The sequence below is a fragment of the Salmo trutta genome, chromosome 25, assembly GCF_901001165.1.
Source record: "Salmo trutta chromosome 25, fSalTru1.1, whole genome shotgun sequence".
NCBI classification, from domain to species: Eukaryota; Metazoa; Chordata; class Actinopteri; order Salmoniformes; family Salmonidae; genus Salmo; species Salmo trutta.
The window spans coordinates 23,818,192-23,834,195 of NC_042981.1; the positions used below are offsets into that span (position 1 = coordinate 23,818,192).

At 40.7% G+C, this 16,004-nt stretch overlaps 1 protein-coding gene across 2 annotated transcripts; it reads left to right on the plus strand.

Annotated features, from left to right (window-relative positions):
* Window positions 1–237: 237 nt before the first annotated feature.
* c9orf72 (C9orf72-SMCR8 complex subunit) lies at window positions 238–15,351 on the plus strand. 2 transcript variants are annotated; one of them, XM_029713263.1, is made up of 10 exons: window positions 238–329; window positions 6,230–6,686; window positions 6,850–6,945; window positions 10,536–10,600; window positions 11,347–11,419; window positions 11,748–11,864; window positions 12,184–12,419; window positions 12,612–12,669; window positions 12,795–12,904; window positions 13,021–15,351. In XM_029713263.1, the coding sequence occupies exons 2-10, from the start codon at window positions 6,243–6,245 to the stop codon at window positions 13,205–13,207; spliced, it is 1,386 nt and encodes a 461-aa protein (XP_029569123.1). In that variant the 5' UTR covers window positions 238–329; window positions 6,230–6,242; the 3' UTR covers window positions 13,208–15,351. The 2 variants fall into 2 exon arrangements, with proteins under 2 accessions (XP_029569123.1, XP_029569124.1); XM_029713264.1 differs by lacking the exon at window positions 238–329 and adding an exon at window positions 400–699.
* The last annotated feature ends 653 nt before the right edge of the window (window positions 15,352–16,004 follow it).

Sequence of the window (16,004 nt, forward strand, 5' to 3'; positions counted from 1 at the left end):
ATCTTAGATACCCCTAATATTTCGCTAGACGGCAGTGTGCCTTCACGACATAATGTAGTGTTAACGAATGAGGAAGTGATTCTATTTCTCCGTGTTTTTCTGCGTTAAAGCAAATAGTATGGGTATACTGACAAGATACATGTCTCTCCGCCCAAACAATGGGAGGGAGAAAGATTTTCCGCTGAGTTGGGCCTCTCTCTTCCTCTCTGCTTAACGTTCCCCCGTTTGCACCCCCACACACTAGGTGGCAGAGTGCACTTTTAACATATGTTTGTGCCGTCATGACACACTATTTATGCGAGCTACAAACAAAATACATTGAGACTTTGGTGAGTAACGCCACTCTTTTAAATGCAGATAACATTGAAAATGTATTCGGCATGTCAGTTTCTATTTACCAACATTATATGCACTAACGTTAGAGCTTGGCTAGCTAGCTACTGCTGGTAATGCATACATACGCCTAACTAGTAATGATCAGCCAGCTACTGGCTCTGTATTAAGATGTGTAGTTCTCCTTTTATGTTTTACTAAACCCCTGAAAAACACTAACCTTGACCAATTGTTGTAGACAGTAACCGAGCCTTTGATCATGACTCTCAGTTCACATAGCTAATTGGACGAAGACGTCTTCTGTGGGATTTTGGTTAAGAGCCCCGACACTCAATCTGAACATTAACAGTCGTAGTTTACGCCACGGTAAGGTTTTGGATGTATAAGGACCTTATCTTTCATATCAGCAAGAAGAAAACAAAGGTTACATTGATACACACTTTGATATGGATAGGGTTCATGTTCCCACTCAGGCCATATCTCCATGTTACAGCGCTTGTTTACAGAAAATAGACAGAAGTCAAGAGGTGACCACTTGTGCTAATTAGCCATCTAGCATGCACCTGGCTGTGTAGTTTTGTTGGATGGAGACACCCATAGCTGTATGGATCTGTGCAACACTTACTGTAGCAGTTTCTCTTTTATTTGAAGGATTAATCCTCGCGGATGCAGGATAAGGGCCATATTTTTCGAAAGCCGTATCGCAAGTAATGATTATTGACGTTTCTAAACGTTAACACAGCGTCGGGATTGTAGTTCACGTGAGCCAGTCGTGGGCGAAGTTAATGGCTGAAGACTAGGGAGAAGGCAGATTTATTTTTTATTATTTAACCTTTATTTAACCAGGTAGGCCAGTTTGAGAACAAGTTTTAATTTACAACTGCGACCTGGCCATAATAAAGCAAAGCAGTGCGACAAAAACACAGTTACACATGGGGTAAACAAACGTACAGTCAATTACACAATAGAAAAATCTGTATAGTGTGTGCAAATGAAGTAAGGAGGTAAGGCAATAAATAGGCCAATAGTGGCGAAGTAATTACAATTTAGCAATTTACACTGGAGTGGTAGATGTGCAGATGAGGATGTGCAAGTAGAAATACCGGTGTGCGAAAGAGCAGAAAAACAAATATGGGGATGAGGTAGTTGGTTGGATGGGCAATTTACAGATGGGCTGTGTACAGCTGCAGCATTGGTAAGCTGCTCTGACAGCTGACGCTTAAAGTTAGTGAGGGAGATATGTCTCCAACTTCAGTGATTTTTGCAATTCGTTCCAGTCATTAGCAGCAGAGAACTGGACGGAAAGGCAGCCAAAGGAGGTGTTGGCTTTGGGGATGACCAGTGAAATATACCTGCTGGAGCGCATGCTACGGCTGGGTGTTGCTATGGTGACCAGTGAGCCGAGATAAGGCGGAGCTTTACCTAGCAAAGACTTATAGATGACCTGGAGCCAGTGGGTTTGGCGACGAATATGTAGCGAGGACCAGCCAACGAGAGCATACAGGTCGCAGTGGTGGGTAGTATATGGGGCTTTGGTGACAAAATGGACGGCACTGTGATAGACTGCATCCAATTTGCAGAGAAGAGTGTTGGAGGCTAATTTGTAAATGACATCGCCGAAGTCAAGGATCGGTAGGATAGTCAGTTGTACGAGGGTAAGTTTGGCAGCATGAGTGAAGGAGGCTTTCTTGCGAAATAGGAAGCCGATTCTAGATTTAACTTTGAATTGGAGATGCTTAATGTGAGTCTGGAAGGAGAGTTTACAGTCTAGCAAGACACCTAGGTATTTATAGTTGTCCACATATTCGAAGTCAGAACTATCCAGAACTATCCAGAGTAGCCACAAATGTGCATGTGTCTGCTCAAACGGTCAGAAACAGACTCCATGAGGGTGGTATGAGGGCCCGACGTCCACAGGTGGGGGTTGTGCTTGCAGCCCAACACCGTGCAGGACGTTTGGCATTTGCCAGAGAACACCAAGATTGGCAAATTCGCCACTGGCGCCCTGTGCTCTTCACAGATGAAAGCAGGTTCACACTGAGCACGTGAGACAGACGTGACAGTCTGGAGACGCCGTGGAGAACGTTCTGCTGCCTGCAACATCTTCCAGCATGACCGGTTTGGCGGTGGGTCAGTCATGGTGTGGGGTGGCATTGCTTTGGGGGGCCGCACAGCCCTCTATGTGCTCGCCAGAGGTAGCCTGACTGCCATTAGGTACCGAGATGAGATCCTCAGACCCCTTGTGAGACCATATGCTGGTGCGGTTGGCCCTGGGTTCCTCCTAATGCAAGACAATGCTAGACCTCATGTGGCTGGAGTGTGTCAGCAGTTCCTGCAAGAGGAAGGCATTGATGCTATGGACTAGCCCGCCCGTTCCCCAGACCTGAATCCAATTGAGCACATCTGGGACATCATGTCTCGCTCCATCCATCAACGCCACGTTGCCCCACAGACTGTCCAGGAGTTGGCGGATGCTTTAGTCCAGGTCTGGGAGGAGATCCCTCAGGAGACCATCCGCCACCTCATCAGGAGCATGCCCAGGCGTTGTAGGGAGGTCATACAGGCACGTGGAGGCCACACACACTACTGAGCCTTATTTTGACTTGTTTTAAGGACATTACATCAAAGTTGGATCAGCCCGTAGTGTGGTTTTCCACTTTAATTTTGAGTGTGACTCCAAATCCAGACCTCCATGGGTTGATAAATTGGATTTCCATTGATTATTTTTGTGTGATTTTGTTGTCAGCACATTCAACTATGTAAAGAAAAAAGTATTTAATAAGATTATTTCATTCATTCAGATCTAGGATGTTATTTTAGTGTTCCCTTTATTTTTTTGAGCAGTGTATTAACATGCGCGCCGCACACACAGCCTACTTTCAGTGGAATAAATCAAATCACATTTTATTTGTCACATGCGCTGAATACAATAGTTTAAAAAACTAAATATATATACATACACACACACAAATATTTGCGGGGGTGACAATCTGGAAAACCATAACAAAAACTTGATTTTTCACACAGGGTGCCTTTCGCTGGGCGGGCCATTTGGGAACTTTTTGTCAATTTGAGTATACCCACTACAACACTGCATAGGACCGATGGAAAGACAGCAGTCATACACACAGTATGATGTTAAAGGATAAGCAGTCCATGAACTCGGACATAATAAGCCAGTAGATCCCAATCATAAGAATACAAAAACACAGCCATTCAAAATGTACAACTATTACTCCCGTTGTATGAAACATTTAGCACACAAAGTAACCAGTGACTTAAAGTGAAACTGACAGCATTTGAACTGCTTTGCAGATATGAAACAAACAGACAATCATAATATCAGTCAATAGATTTTAAAAATAGGTTATATTTGACTCCATGACGTACGCTAAGGCATTGTTGGCAGAATGGATTAATACAGTTCAATGTATGATTAATATAATTCATCAATACATTTCTTGGTAGTCCAAAAAGTATTGTTATCAGGTTGTAAATTACATCTGGCCTGGTACATTATTTGCTGCCTCCATTCGGGATGCACTGTTTCAATGACTCAATATTCTGGACAAAAACTGACAAATGTAACCAAGGCTGGGAATGTCAATACATTCAAACTAGCACGGGCAATGATCACAAGTCATAATGTGGCTAATAGGCTAACGTATCTATTTATGTAGCACGCTAAAAACAAGGAGCCTAATGTTAGCTAGCTAGCTGCTAGGAGGATGACATGCCATTGGAGGAGTGGGTGGGTGAGTGACTGACTTTTTCCTTTATTGTTTTTTGGTGGCTATACACCGCTAGAGAAGCAGGTTTCATTTGGTTAGCTAGCAAGAACTTGTACAACTATTATACAGTTAGCATATCGCTTGCGTTTGCAAATTCACTCTGGCTATCTACTTCAATTTCAGAGCACTCTCGTCTGTGTGCCAGAGTGCAGAACTGATGAATTTACGAACGCGGAACACCTGCTGAATATGACCGATATCAGTAAACGTAGGGTGAAAAAAGTTAGTTAGTCAAGAACGCTGTAGATAACATATAAACAGCCTAACCAGCTCGACTACGCCAAGTAAAATGGTCAGAGTGAGGTGTTCTCATTTGTGTCTGGGTAGCTAGCTAGCCAACTTTAGCCAGTTAGCTTGGGTGCTTGGTTGGGACAAGCATGCATTGGCAGGCAAGCTACAGAAGGAAGAGGAGGCTACAATTCCCTATGGTTTATCAGTGCAATTTTGACGGCCAACTAGCCAAAAAAGTTTGAGTGTTTATCTAATGTTCCTTCATTAGATTTGAGCTTATCTTGCTCATAACTGATGGAGAGAGAGTCTACCTTTTTCATGGTTGTTTAGTCAATAGGACTGTAAAGTTCCAAAATGTAAGAGGACTCCTGTGGTGTTTACATATTTGCAGAAATCCATTTGGGTGTATTTTGTGGCTTTTGGCGAATGCGTTCTAATGATCTGAAGTCGCTTTGTTTAACTGCCTGTAAACACACAGTCCAGTTCAAAGTGAATGATGGCAGGCCCGGGTGGCAAATGGCTTGTTTGTAAAGGTCTACTGTCGCTCTGATTGGCTACAGCGCAGCGGTCTGAGTGTTTTTATTAGGTTTTATTTGCTGCAGTGTCTATTATTTGTCCAAATGCATGGCCACTTTCCCACTCTATATTGCTATAGAATTTTCACAAGTGCCTTCCCAAACACTCTAAGAATTTATGAAAATGACTAAGTGGTCGCTTATCAGCTCATTTTAAAGTGTCATTCTTTCTGGGGGTGTATATGAACAGATTTGAATAAGGTTTCATATTGCTAAAATGCTGTCCGTTCCACTTTAAATGCAACAATGTTTCACACGCACACAAGTTAATTTCAAAGAGATGGCTAATGGCAAGCATGCTGCAGTAAAAAATCCAGTTCCACTCACCAGATGATGATCATTTGAAACTTAACTTCTTGTTGAAAGTTATTCTTGAAAAGGGAGAAGCTGACAAATTAGCAACAACATCCTCTTTGATAGCACCTGCTGCAGCCGCTGCAAACTAGTTAGCTAGACCGTGGGAAAACTACTGCTCACTATTGCGCAGTGACCTATTGGCCTTCAAGAAGCAGAAGTTTCTGATTGTTTTTGTAAAATGGTCCCACTTAGTGAAAATGTGATTGGTTGATTCCACTGTCACTCCAAAAATGTTATCTAATACAGTTGTGTATTTGGCACATGTGACATAACATTTGATTTGATTTGAATGGCAGATGCCTTTTGTCTAGCTTCTGATGGCTTAGCCAATGGCTGACTTGGATAGCTAGATTTATCTCCCCAGAGACCAGCACAGGAAAATCCTGATTGGATTTTTTTTTCTCTTTAGTGTTAACCCTTTCCTTTCTAACAAAACTAAAGAGATTAAATCAGAACATCATTGAAAATAATAATTATTGTTCCCCGCTGTGTTTGGGTTAGTAATAATTCGATGAGTGGCTCTATTTTCCCTCAGCATGCATTGTTTCACCATTCTGAATGTCTAAAGAATCCTTATGTTCTGAAATATGAACACAGAAATACTAGACATTTTCAACTCTTATGGTGCTGATTTGACAATTACAATCATGGTCTTGACTCGGACTCGATTTGCTCCCGAACACAACGCTGGAGAAAATACACACATTTTAAAAAATATTTTAGATTGTTAAAAAGTATTACATCTTGTGTGGACTTATACACTATGAGACTAAACTCGCCTGTCTGTAAGAGTTGAATATTGTTAGTTTGTGGGATGTACTCTATTTGTCTGACATCTATTTTCTCTTCCTATAAGATAGCTTGAACAATAAATAGATGTATAATTCTACCAGCCAGGCGTGATCTACGTTCCATCTTTCTGGTCTTCCAACTCACCCCCAGGTACAGTAACAACATGTCTTCCGGCCCACCTCAGTCGCCCGCAGTGGCTAAGACAGAGGTGACTGTCGAAGGAGAATGCCCTCTCCTCGCCGCCACCTTTGCCTACTGGGACAACATCCTGGGCCCGCGGGTGCGACACATCTGGGCTCCCAGGTGTGAGCAGCCACTGTTGCTGAGTGACGGTGAAGTCACCTTCCTGGCCAATCACACGCTGAACGGGGAGATTCTGCGCAGTGCCGAGTGTGGAGCGGTGGACGTCAAGTTCTTCGTCCTAGCTGAGAAGGGCGTCATCATTGTCTCGCTGATCTTTGACGGCGAGCTGAAGGGTGACAAGAACACGTGTGCCCTGTCCATTATTCTTCCACAGACAGAGCTGGCCTTCTACCTGCCCCTGCACACTGTCTGTGTGGAGAGGCTCAAACACATAATCCGCAAGGGACGCATCTGGATGCAGAAAGTAAGTGTTCAAATTTTAAGTTCCAAGTCTATCCCCTACGAGGCCATCCCCTTAAGGCAGTGTTTCTCAATCCATCACTAGGGAAATTGACTTTATCGTTATAGCCCAGTACTATCACCTGAATCACCTAGCCTGCCATGCCGGTATTTGTATTGACATACAGGGCTACAACATAATTTCTGTGCTGACATCAGAGATTGTCCACATCATGGAGCTGCTGTCCTCCATGAAGACACATAGTGTCCCAGAGGACATAGACGTGAGTATCAGAAGCCATCGTGCTCATTTGGCAACACTTTCATCGTGCAAGAAATACAGTAGAGCTCACTATACTCTGCAGACCCATTTATGTTGCAACTTTGCTTTTAAAAGTTAGTGGGGTCTGAAATTGACAACCTTGATAAAGATTAGCAAAAATGACTTGAATAAAATGAATAATTCAAATACTGAGTATGCTCAAAAAAAAAGGGAAATCATTTTTTTACTAATACATTTTCAGAGATGTTGTTGTCCTCAACTATTGACACCCCTGTCCTCAATACCTCACATTGCAAGGCTAACGACACTGAGCCTTTTTCTAAAATGCTTTGAGTTGGAGAACACATTGGGATGGATCTTAGACCATTTCTCCTTCCAGATCCTTGATATCCTACATCTTGGCTTATGGACTGTCCTCTTCAATTCTAACCACAGGTTTTCAAGCAGACCTGATGAGTGTGATGAGAGTGAAATAACACAAGCGTAGACCAAAATGGACCCTTTTCCAGGGAAATGACCCAGGACTTTTATTCAGGGGACGAAACAACAGAATGCGCCACGGCGCTGGGTAGCAATAAAACCAAACCAAAACCTAGCTCGTCTTCCGGTCCCTCTCTGCTACTGGACAGCTAAGCTGTTTACCGGCGTATCCAACAAAAGAAAGCAGAAATGCAGCAGTATTGTCAGGTCTACAGCCAAGTAACATCCGGTAGGTTCCTGTCCAGTGTGGGTTTGATATCCCTCCCAGTTATTTGTATTTTCTGCATGTCAGCTTTTTAATTTATTTTTTAATATTTGTTATTTAATTTTTTATTTAATTTACCTTTTATTTAACTAGGCAAGTCAGTTAAAACCTCTTACATCTAGGTGTTCTGCTAGCGGAACCCCTAGCCAACAGCCAATGGGATCGCATGGCGTGAAATACAAAAACCTCAAATGCGATAATTTCAATTTTTCAAACATACGACTATTTTACACCATTTTAAAGACAAGACTCGTTAATCTAACCACATTGTCCGATTTTCAAAAAGGCTTTACAGCGAAAGCAAAACATTAGATTATGTTAGGAGAGTACATAGACAAAAATAATCACACAGCCAATTTCCAAGCAAGCATATGTGTCACAAAAACCCAAAACACAGCTAAATGAAGCACTAACCTTTTGATCTTCATCAGATGACACTCCTAGGACATTATGTTATACAATACATGCATGTTTTGTTCAATCAAGTTCATATTTATATCCAAAAACAGCTTTTTACATTGGCATGTGATGTTCAGAACATGCATTCCCACCCAAAACTTCCGGTGAATTTACTAAATTACTCATCATAAACGTTGACAAAATACATAACAATTATTTTAAGAATTATAGATACAGAACTCCTTTATGCAATCGCTATGTCAGATTTTAAAATAGCTTTTTGGCGAAAGCACATTTTGCAATATTCTGAGTACATAGCTCAGCTATCATGGCTAGCTATTGTGACACCCGCCAAGTTCGGGGCACACTAAACTCAGAATTACTATTAGAAAAATGGTATTACCTTTGCTGATCTTCGTCAGAATGCACTCCCAGGACTGCTACTTCCACAAGAAATGTTATTTTTGTTCCAAATAATTCATAGTTATGTCCAAATACCTCTGTTTTGTTCGTGCGTTCAGGTCACTATCCAAAGGGTAACGCGCGAGCGCATTTCGAGACAAAAAAATTCAAAATGTTCCATTACCATACTTAGAAGCATGTCAAACGCTGTTTAAAATCAATTTTTATGGTATTTTTCTCGTAAAATGGCGATAATATTCCAACCGGACAATAGTGTATTCATTCAAAGAGGAAAATAAAAAAACAGCGTGCTCACGTGAACGCGCATATGCAATCTCTTTGTCACTGACAAACTGAGCTGTCTCTCTGCCCAGAGACAGAAGACACCTCAATCCGCTTTCTGAAGGCTTTAGAGCCTTCGAAAGTGATACGTAACCCCACAGATACTGTAGTTTCGATAGAGAATCAAAAGAAGAACTACAAATTCTCAGACAGGCCACTTCCTGCTTGGAATTTTCTCAGGATTTTGCCTGCCATATGAGTTCTGTTATACTCAGACACCATTCAAACAGTTTTAGAAACTTCAGAGTGTTTTCTATCCAAATCTACTAATAATATGCATATTCTCGTTTCTGGGCAAGAGTAGTAACCAGTTTAAATTGGGTACGTTTTTTCATCCGGCCGTGAAAATATCCCAGACAGGTTAAGAACAAATTCTTATTTTCAATTTTCAATGACAGTGCCCCTGAACAAGGCAGTTTTGGACTGGAGCAGCAAGGGCTGCTGGGGCGGCAGGTAGCCTAGTGGTTAGAGTGTTGGGCCGGATCGAATCCCCGAGCTGACAAGGTAAATATTTGTCGTTGTTCAGGGGCAGAACGACAGATTTTTACCTTGTCAGCTCGGGGATTCGATCCGGCAATCTTTCGGTTACTGGCCCAACGCTCTGACTACCTGCCGCCCCAGCAGCTCTTGCTGCTCTAGACCAAAAAACTGATCTGGCCAGATTAAAACAGCCACCACCCAATCTCCAAGTAGTTATATCAAGTAGTAGTTTTCTCAGATCTGTATTCAAATAGTTTTAAAAAGTAATACTTTCTGAGATGTGTATTGAAATAGTTTTAAAAATAAGTTATTTTTGTGGATCTATATGCAAGTAGTTGTTCCCCTGGAAAAATTGTTACTTTCCACAAAGCATAGTTAACTATAGTTATCTCAGGTCTTGAAAACCCCATGTTTTTAATTGAAGAAGGTAGTTTATACGCGTGGACGTAGGATATCAAGGATCTGGAAGAATTCTGTATGGGGGAATGGTCTAAGATCCCTTCCAATGTGTTCTCCAACTCATAAAACATTTTAGAAAAATGCTCAGGGATGTTACCCTCGCAAGGTGAAGTGTTGAAAACGGGTGTCAATCATTTTTACCCCTACCTTTTTGAGAAAGATTATTACTTGTAAAACAAAATCTCTTCTCTGAGCAATTATGTTAGTCTAAAATAATATATTTCCCCCCCCTTTTTTTTGAGCATACAAATTTTTAGCTATAGTGTATTTATTTTTTATAGTCATTTTTGCTCATCTTTATCAAAGCTGTCAATCATTTCTGACCCCACTGTATGTCCATGAGAAGGAGACTATTATGCCTGCAGTTCACTGTCACATTATCACATGGGTATCCAAGAATGCTATCCAACTAGTTTCACTGATATGTTAAGTCTTGCACAGCTTTCATTACCAGGCAAAAACCCCAGTTGAAAATTAAACCAAAACTTCAAAGCCTCCACAATTTCTGTGAAAAAGAAAGCTGAAAGTTCTAACCACTGAGGCTCCACTGAAGCTTTAATTATCTTTTTGATGTTCATCAATGAGATGTAAAAATGTACGAAGTCACACACAATTCCACAATAATTTGAGGATTAGACTACTCAAATTCGGCCAGTAACTACTCTCTCTGTCTCACTACAGTTACAGTAGGCAAATATTTGTATCTTGTCCTTCATGTTGAGGACTATTTCACCAAAGAACTCTGTTTGTTCCATCTGTGTTAGATCAAGGACACCATCCTAAATGATGACGACATTGGAGACAGCTGCCATGAAGATTTCCTGCATAAGTAAGCACTTTTATTGTAGGCCTATCTGCTTCATTCTGAAAATTGGAAGCATCTGCCTGTAAGTTGTCTACCTGTTTTTTTTTTTTTTCTTCTCTTATTGAATTTTTTTTTACAGTACCCAAAACCATTCTGTGACTATTTAACCATAGGGAAATTATAAATATTGCAATGCAGTGTTGACTAAATTCAGCTCTGAGACTGATAAGTAATTAACTAATGTTGCCAACAAGTGGAGAACCCTGCACATTATCAAGAAACAACCTTGAGTGCCCATGCTTTTCTTTTTGTGGGATAGTCACAGGGTTAACAAAAAAAATTCACTCTCCTTCAGGTGAACAGCTTTTCTCTCTGTTTTATCCAAACTGGGCAGGTCCATTAGGTGCACATTGCTTACCTTGCACACTATATTTGTGATGAGATTGTAGTTATCAGGGGAATGCAGTTATGCACCCCCTGAGAAATCTGTCTAAACATCATTATCTTAACTGCCTGTGGAGATGACAAATACACTGCAAGTCATCATTTCTTTACTCAGCTTTTAAGTGCTCTTGCAGTAGTCAGGAAACACTTATGTCACTTTAGAGACCTATATTAAAGTCATATTTTTATGACAAACACGTGGACACATTTTAATACATTTTAATGTTGCTCATGTTCTCATTATGGTAAATTAATATCAAGTGACTATTCCTCATCTTTGTCATTAATAAAAAATACACACAAATGAAATTGCCTCCGTCTCTCAGGGCAATCAGTTCTCATCTCCAAACGTGTGGCTGCTCCATGGTGGTCGGAAGCAACCCAGAGAAAGTCAACAAGGTACTGACAGGCTGCCAATACTCTGTGCTTAACACATACATGCATACATACATGCATGCATGCATGCATGCATGCATTGGCTGCTGTATCAGCATATCCATTCACACTCATGCACACAGTAGTTGTATAAACATTTTCTATACACAGGCGTGTCTGCATATGTTATTGTGTATCTACAAAAAAATTGCAGCATACAAAATCTGACATTACAGGTTAACACACGCGCACACACCCACACTCTCCTCCAAATCCTCTCTCCCTCACTAAAATGTGGATGTGTTGTGAGGTATTCCACGTTGATATTTATTTGTATTTTCTTGTGCTCCAGATAGTGCGAACACTGAGCCTTTTCCTCACCCCTGCTGAGAGGAAGTGCTCTCGGCTCTGTAAAGCTGACTCCTCTTTCAAGTACGACACAGGACTGTTTGTACAAGGCCTCCTCAAGGTACCATGCCACTCTAAATTACAGTTCTGTAATGCTGGTCCTGGAGAGCCAGTGGATGTGCAGGCAATTTTTGTATATATTTTTTTTAGCACTAAAAATGATCTTCGGTCCAATGTGTTCAATGAGGGTTACTTAAATTTGTTTTCTCACATCTTGATTATCCCATTGTAAGTGCATGCAAATTAATAGTCATGCAAAGTAAGTATTTTATTTCAAACCAAGGCCTCAAAAAATGAACAAAAGGTCATAGCTAAACAGACTGTCAGTTTGGCATTGTGATCCCCCTCATTACTCTCCCCCCTCCTTCCTCCAAACTAAGGACTCCACGGGCAGCTTTGTCTTGCCCTTCCGCCAGGTGCTGTACTCGCCCTACCCGACCACGCACATCGACGTGGACATCAACACGGTGAAGCAGATGCCACCCTGCCATGAGCACACGTACAACCAGCGCCTCTACATGCGCTCGGAGCTCAGCACGCTCTGGAAGGCGGCCAGCGAGGATGACATCGCCCCCGACGCTGTCATTCACACCGATGAGTCCTTCACCCCCAACCTGTATGCTTTCTTCTCTCCTGTTCTGTTATTCCAATTAGATTGGAATTGCCTGTGTTTATTTAGATGCTTAACAGCATTGATTGATTTATTTCCTATGTATCAAATTTGTATGTCTTGTTTACATTAACGTTCATGAAAGATGTGGACGTTACTCTGTTTTTATGACCACTAAAAGCTCAATTCTTTTCTCAGAAATATTTTTCATGATGTTATGCATAAAGACACTCTGGTGAAGTTATTTATAGATGAGGTAAGACACCAGAAAAAAGGAAGCAACAATATTTGTGGTGCTGAAAAATTGTCTCCTCATATGTCAACCTTTTTGTTGGCTTATCAGGGCCAACAATAATAGTTGATTCTCGGTTTTGTTCCCAGGTGTTCATGCTGAAGCCAGGCCTCAATCTGCGAAGTACTTACTTAGCACAGTTCTTGCTGATCCTTCACAGGAAGGCTCTCACGCTACTCAAATACATTGAAGATGAAACGTAAGTTACCTCCCGCTATGGAAGAAGATGTAATTGGTTTCAATAGGACTTTTGTCCCAGCACAGCAGGACACCGTGTAATACAACTTTTTCTATGTTTGAATTCCCCACCCACAGGCAAAAGGGAAAGATGCCTTTCCGCTCCTTGCGCAGCTTGAAGACAGACCTCGACCTGATGGTGGAAGGCGACCTGAATATTGTCATGGCTTTTGCTGAGAAGCTGAGGGCTGGACTGCACTCCTTTGTATTTGGGAAGCCATTCTATACCAGTGTACAGGAGCGAGATGTGCTCATGAGTTTTTGACTCTTACTCTTATCCTCATGACTTATGTTTGTTTCTTATCTTTAATTATTTCTTATTGTAGCATTGTCAATAAGGAACCTGCAAGTAAGCATTTAATTGGACAGTGTATACCAAGGTTATTATAGTAAACTAAAATTGTAAAAACAATATAGTAAACAAATAAAAACATATGCTGAAATGTATAATTGACTGCAAAACGAACTAAAATAAAATAGAAGCCATCATAAATTATTAAACAAATCTAATACGATGTAACCTTTTTTTCTAATGGGATTTTTGAGCTTCTGAATATGCCAATGTTTCAAATAGGCTTAGTTTGTGCATTGCTATCACTAGCTAACAGGGAAGAAATCTGAGTGAGCACAGAGCCGGACTGGGCTAAGCTAGAACAGCTTGCAAAGTTGGAGCCGTTCACAATCTACAATAACAAACTTCACTGACAGCCAGTCGCTGTCTGATGTGGTGCCATGCCTTCTCACTTGCAATCTACTACTACTGGGGGAGAGAGCGAGAAAGTCACCTCCGGCAAGGATGGCTGTTTATCCTAAGCTGTGGCACTGGATCTGGTTTCTGCACCTGCATCCCAAGAGTTCGTGGAGAGAATATTCTTTGTCCGTAGGCAACTGTCATCAGGCTTGAGAAACCGAACGACTACCTCTCTGGAACGCAGTCTTCTTGAAGATGAACCAGAAAATCTTGTTTGGTGGGACAGAAACACACAAGCTGGCTGGCTTTGAACTGATAGATTTGTGAATGTGTTGCTTATGTTTTTGCTGTTGCAGCCATTTTTCTTAACCTATTTGAAGGGCTTACTCATTGATACATGTTTAATGACATCCCCCAAAAAACGAACTATAGACCTACAACACAAATGGCTCCTGGCCTCCTACACACAGGCTGCTTTCTGTCCCTAAATATAAAAACAATAGAATTGTTTTATCAAACAAACTAAATAAAAACTAGTAAACCAAGTCTGATCTAACAAACTTAACTGAATTTCAAATTAAAAACAATAGAAATAACTAATATTAAATCACAAAACTATAATAACCTTGATGTTTACCATGGGTATCCTGTACATAAGACTAATAAAGCTTAACTCTATCATGTCTTGAAATGGGTAAGACATTTACATGTGATTTGTCCAAAAGCTGCCTTTTATTAGAGAGACAATTTCTGTCCACTAAACAGTGTTTGAAATGTTCAAAAACAATACAGAATTTCCAAAGGTCCACATTTCAGATGTTGAATTTTTGGAGGATCTCTGTCCCATTTTAAAGTCCGAACACTTAATGTCTTATTGAAAGCGTGAGTCTGGTGTCTTCAGTGTCTGTGTGGTACAACAAGCACTTGACGGGACTTCAATTTATTTGTGAAACTTGAATGTTTGGATACCTTTCATATCAATGTTAGCACACTGATTGTACAACATGTTTAATTACATGGGTTAATGTAGTCTTTCTGTTGACTGACAGACCAGAACAGCCATGTCTAGGTTATGAACCATAATTGCCCTTTGCAGTGCCAATACTTCACACTTACATGGTAGCCTACTGTAGAGCTTTAGGTTGGCAAAATGATAATTATAAGAGGGACAACTTCATCTGATGCACGTATGGTCAACACACCCTCTGGTTTTGTTATAATGAACCATTTGCATGAGATATGGTCTGTAGTCTTGAATTTGAGCACATTGCAATTATGGATATGTACTGTAGGTCTGAGCATGCATGCTGATTGTTGACAAGAGACAGGTTATTTTTAGTAATTGTTTTTTAACATGTACATCTTGATGTGTATAGAATGAATTATTAACGTAACTTATGAGGTATGTGATACACCAGGCCATATATCGGTATCATGTCTTGCCATACTTGTCATCATATAGTTGCCATTTGATGACATGATTCTAAATGCAGCTTAATGTTTTATTTTATAGCAACTTTGACTCATCAACTTTGACTCAAGTGGCCTTAACTTATTTTCTCACAAACTTTCATTGGCAGATGTGGTTTATGGCGTATGCCAATTAAACCTTAATATTGTTCACCCCACAGGCCTTCATGCTGATGCAGTGTTCACATTTTATTCTAACATTTGTCAATGCATCCATGATGAAAATAAATAAATGTGTCAATACAAAATGGTATCCATATTTACGACAATTAGTTTACACATTTACTATTCTTACAGAATGTGCATAGAAACGATGTCTAAATGATTTACAATCCATTCGGATAGTATTCAGACCTCTTGACTTTCCATATTTACGTTACAGCCTTATTCTAAAATAGATTTTTTTTTAAAGAAATACTCAATCTACATACAATACCCCATAATGACAAAGGAAAAACCAGGTTTTTAAAAATTGTTGCTAATTTAAAAATAAACTATCACATTTACATAAGATTCAGACCCTTTACTCAGTACTTTGTTGAAGCACCTTTGGCAGTGATTACAGTCTTGAGTCTTCTTGGGAATGACGCTACAAACTTGGCACACCTGTATTTGAGGAGTTTCTCCAATTCTTCTCCACAGAGCCTCAAGCTATGTCAGGTTGATTGGGGAGGGTTGCTGCAAAGCTATTTTCAGGTCTCTCCAGAGATGTTCGATCGGGTTCAAGTCTGTGCTCTGGCTGGGCCACTCAAGGACATTCAGAGACATGTCCCGAAGCCACTCCTGTGTTGTCTTGGCTGTGTGCTTAGTGTTGTTGTCCTGTTGGAAGGTGAACCTTTGTTCCAGCCTGAGATACTGAGCGCTCTAGAGAAGGTTTTCATCATGGATCTCTCTGTACTTT